This window comes from Myodes glareolus, chromosome X, assembly GCF_982192425.1.
Source record: "Myodes glareolus chromosome X, mMyoGla1.1, whole genome shotgun sequence".
In the NCBI taxonomy this organism is placed as follows: domain Eukaryota; kingdom Metazoa; phylum Chordata; class Mammalia; order Rodentia; family Cricetidae; genus Myodes; species Myodes glareolus.
In genome coordinates this window covers 52,455,862-52,458,247 of record NC_142053.1, presented here as the reverse complement: position 1 = coordinate 52,458,247, position 2,386 = coordinate 52,455,862, and the positions used below count along the sequence as shown (strand labels likewise).

The 2,386-nt window shown below is 51.3% G+C and overlaps 1 protein-coding gene across 1 annotated transcript; it reads right to left on the bottom strand.

Moving 5' to 3' along the window:
* Positions 1–529: 529 nt before the first annotated feature.
* Positions 530–2,130, bottom strand: LOC148117315 (protein BEX2-like). The gene is made up of 3 exons (XM_087902828.1): positions 1,982–2,130; positions 1,580–1,663; positions 530–1,164 (listed from the first exon to the last, which is right to left on the bottom strand). The coding sequence occupies exon 3, from the start codon at positions 1,157–1,159 to the stop codon at positions 773–775; it is 387 nt and encodes a 128-aa protein (XP_087758954.1). The 5' UTR covers positions 1,160–1,164; positions 1,580–1,663; positions 1,982–2,130; the 3' UTR covers positions 530–772.
* Positions 2,131–2,386: the final 256 nt, after the last annotated feature.

Here is a 2,386-nt window from a genome sequence, read left to right as displayed (position 1 = left end):
TTCGATTTTAATATGCATACCCAATTATTCATAGGCATACAATGCTAAATAAAGGATTATCCTTAAAAAGTTACTGCAGGATATACTTTTGCCTTAAAGTGCATATATCCCAAACCAGTCTAAGCCAGAAGGATCAGCCCTTCTGTTCTCCACAGCCAGATACCTTGAGAATTCACTTGAATGGAAACAATCTAAGTGTGATTGTTACCTGGGTGTAACACACTATTATTTGTTGAGAGATGAGAGTGTGTGTAGCACACCGCAGGTGAGGGGCTGAAGGGGTTCTGCCATTGTTGGCTGCATTGTGTGGAGAGGTGAAAGGAATAGGTTGCAAAGTGTATTATTAGACCATGGAAAGCTGGGCATAACCAAAAACAAATGGGGGCCCCAGGGTGCTAAAATGTCTCCTGTTTGTCTGCCTTACTTTCACAGAAATGAGTCCCATTATTAAACCTTTTACAATTTAATTCCACCACTTCCCCTTTGAGTGTGGCATATATAAGTAGCCTTTAAATAATAAATACTAAGATTGCTTTTTAAATCTGCTTTATTAACTCCACAATATATAATGAGATTCTTTCCATGCATTAGATAAATTCTGCTAACAACAAAAAAATTAAGACTGAATCAAAAACACAAGTTTCAATTAGAAGCTGGCAGTAAGTGGAGACCCATAAGGAACAAGTAACATCAAAACTTTTACAACCGTACATCACAAACATTAAGTTTTGGAAGCAGGGGTCCCCGTACTATCTTCAGAGAAAATCAGGATTCAGGGCATAAGGCAAAACTCATCATGATGGTCATGGTGCGGGGGGTCAGTGCTAACAGCCCGCAGAGTATGGCTCATCTGCCTTTCCCTCAACTTCTCCATGAGCTGTCTCACATCCTCCCCAAACCGTTCCCTGTTCTCATCTCTCATCCTTGCCTGGGGCTCTCCAACCCTATGCATCAGGTCCCATCTATAGTGCACGATGGGCTGCCTAACGCGGAAGCGCCTGCGACTTCCTCGAGGCGCAGAGTATTCGGCTTCAAGAGGCAGGACCACAGGCTGCTCCCTTTTCCTTGCACCCTGCGGCTTTTCTTCCTTTTCCTCCTTTCCCTGATGGTCATTTTCCATGTTGAGATTTTTTCCTCCTTGTTCCTCTTTGGATTCCATTTCTCCTGGAAGACAAGGGAATTGTTCAAAGGTTCAGCACCGAGGACAGAGGCCCATTTTCCAACATTCACTATCTTGAATGTCCTTATGTTTACCTTGTTTTTCAAATTTTATTTTCCTACCTGAAAGGCCCAACACGCCCTCTAGGGGGCCCCCAGTCCCATCCCCTCCCTCTCCACAACCCACCATTTTCCCTGTAGATCTATCTCCAAGGTTTTTGCAGGCATCAAAATGGAGGATGAAGTTAGTGGATGTGGATGGTGGGGAAGATGGGACGTATAATGTGGGAGATGGGATGGAAGGTGGGAAGGAATAGATGGGGTAGCTGACATTTCAGACAGGGCTTCCCACATGCTCCTCCAGCCGCCCCCCCCCCCCCACCCACAGACACACACACACACACACAGCCCCTGAACCGACCTGGGCCTATCCCTTGCCGCGTAGACCTCCTCTCAATTGTCGCTGCCGGACTCGCCGCGCCGCTGCGACTCTCGGCTAGCAGACCTGCAGACGGGGTGGGATGGGAGCGACTCAGCGTGGAGCTCAGTTCCGCACTCTGCACCCCTCCGCCAGCATCCTCACTGCCCATCCCCTTTACCCCGCCTCCCTCAGCCACCAGCAGCCAGTCTCCTCCACTCTCTAGGGCTAGGTTCAGCGCCCTCCTCCACAGGCCCTCCCGACCGCCCAGGGGCGCCCCTTCCCCGGCTCAGCCACGGTTCTCTTTGCGGTGCAGAAAGCCGCGGTGTTGCTGCACGATTCTCCGGTGCGCTCCGTTGCATCCGGAGGCTGTAGCTCTCAGGGCCGCTGCATGAGGCCCCTTACCTGCTCCGCTCGCCCAGGGCCGGATGCCAGCCCGCCGTGCGTAGGGAAGCACGGAGCTGGTGGCCAGACGGGAGTGACGACTGCACCCAAGGCTGCGTCTTTCTGCAGCCCCGGGTCACGTGAGGGCCCCGCGTCACTGCCAAGCTCGCTCCCCAGTCCTGGTGGCCAGTGCGATAGGAGGCTCCGCCCAGCTCCCCTCTGTGAGCATGCAAGTCACGCCTCAGCCGTCACTCATTCAGGTCCTCGCCAATCTGAGGACCCACAAGTGGCATCACCGTCTGGAGGTTGGACTTCTCCCTTCCCTGTTTCCAGGGAGAGTCTGCACCTTCCACCACACCCACAATCTGGCATTCTGCTTTCTTTACATCTGTATAGATCCTTTCTGCTAATTGTTCTTTATTTTTT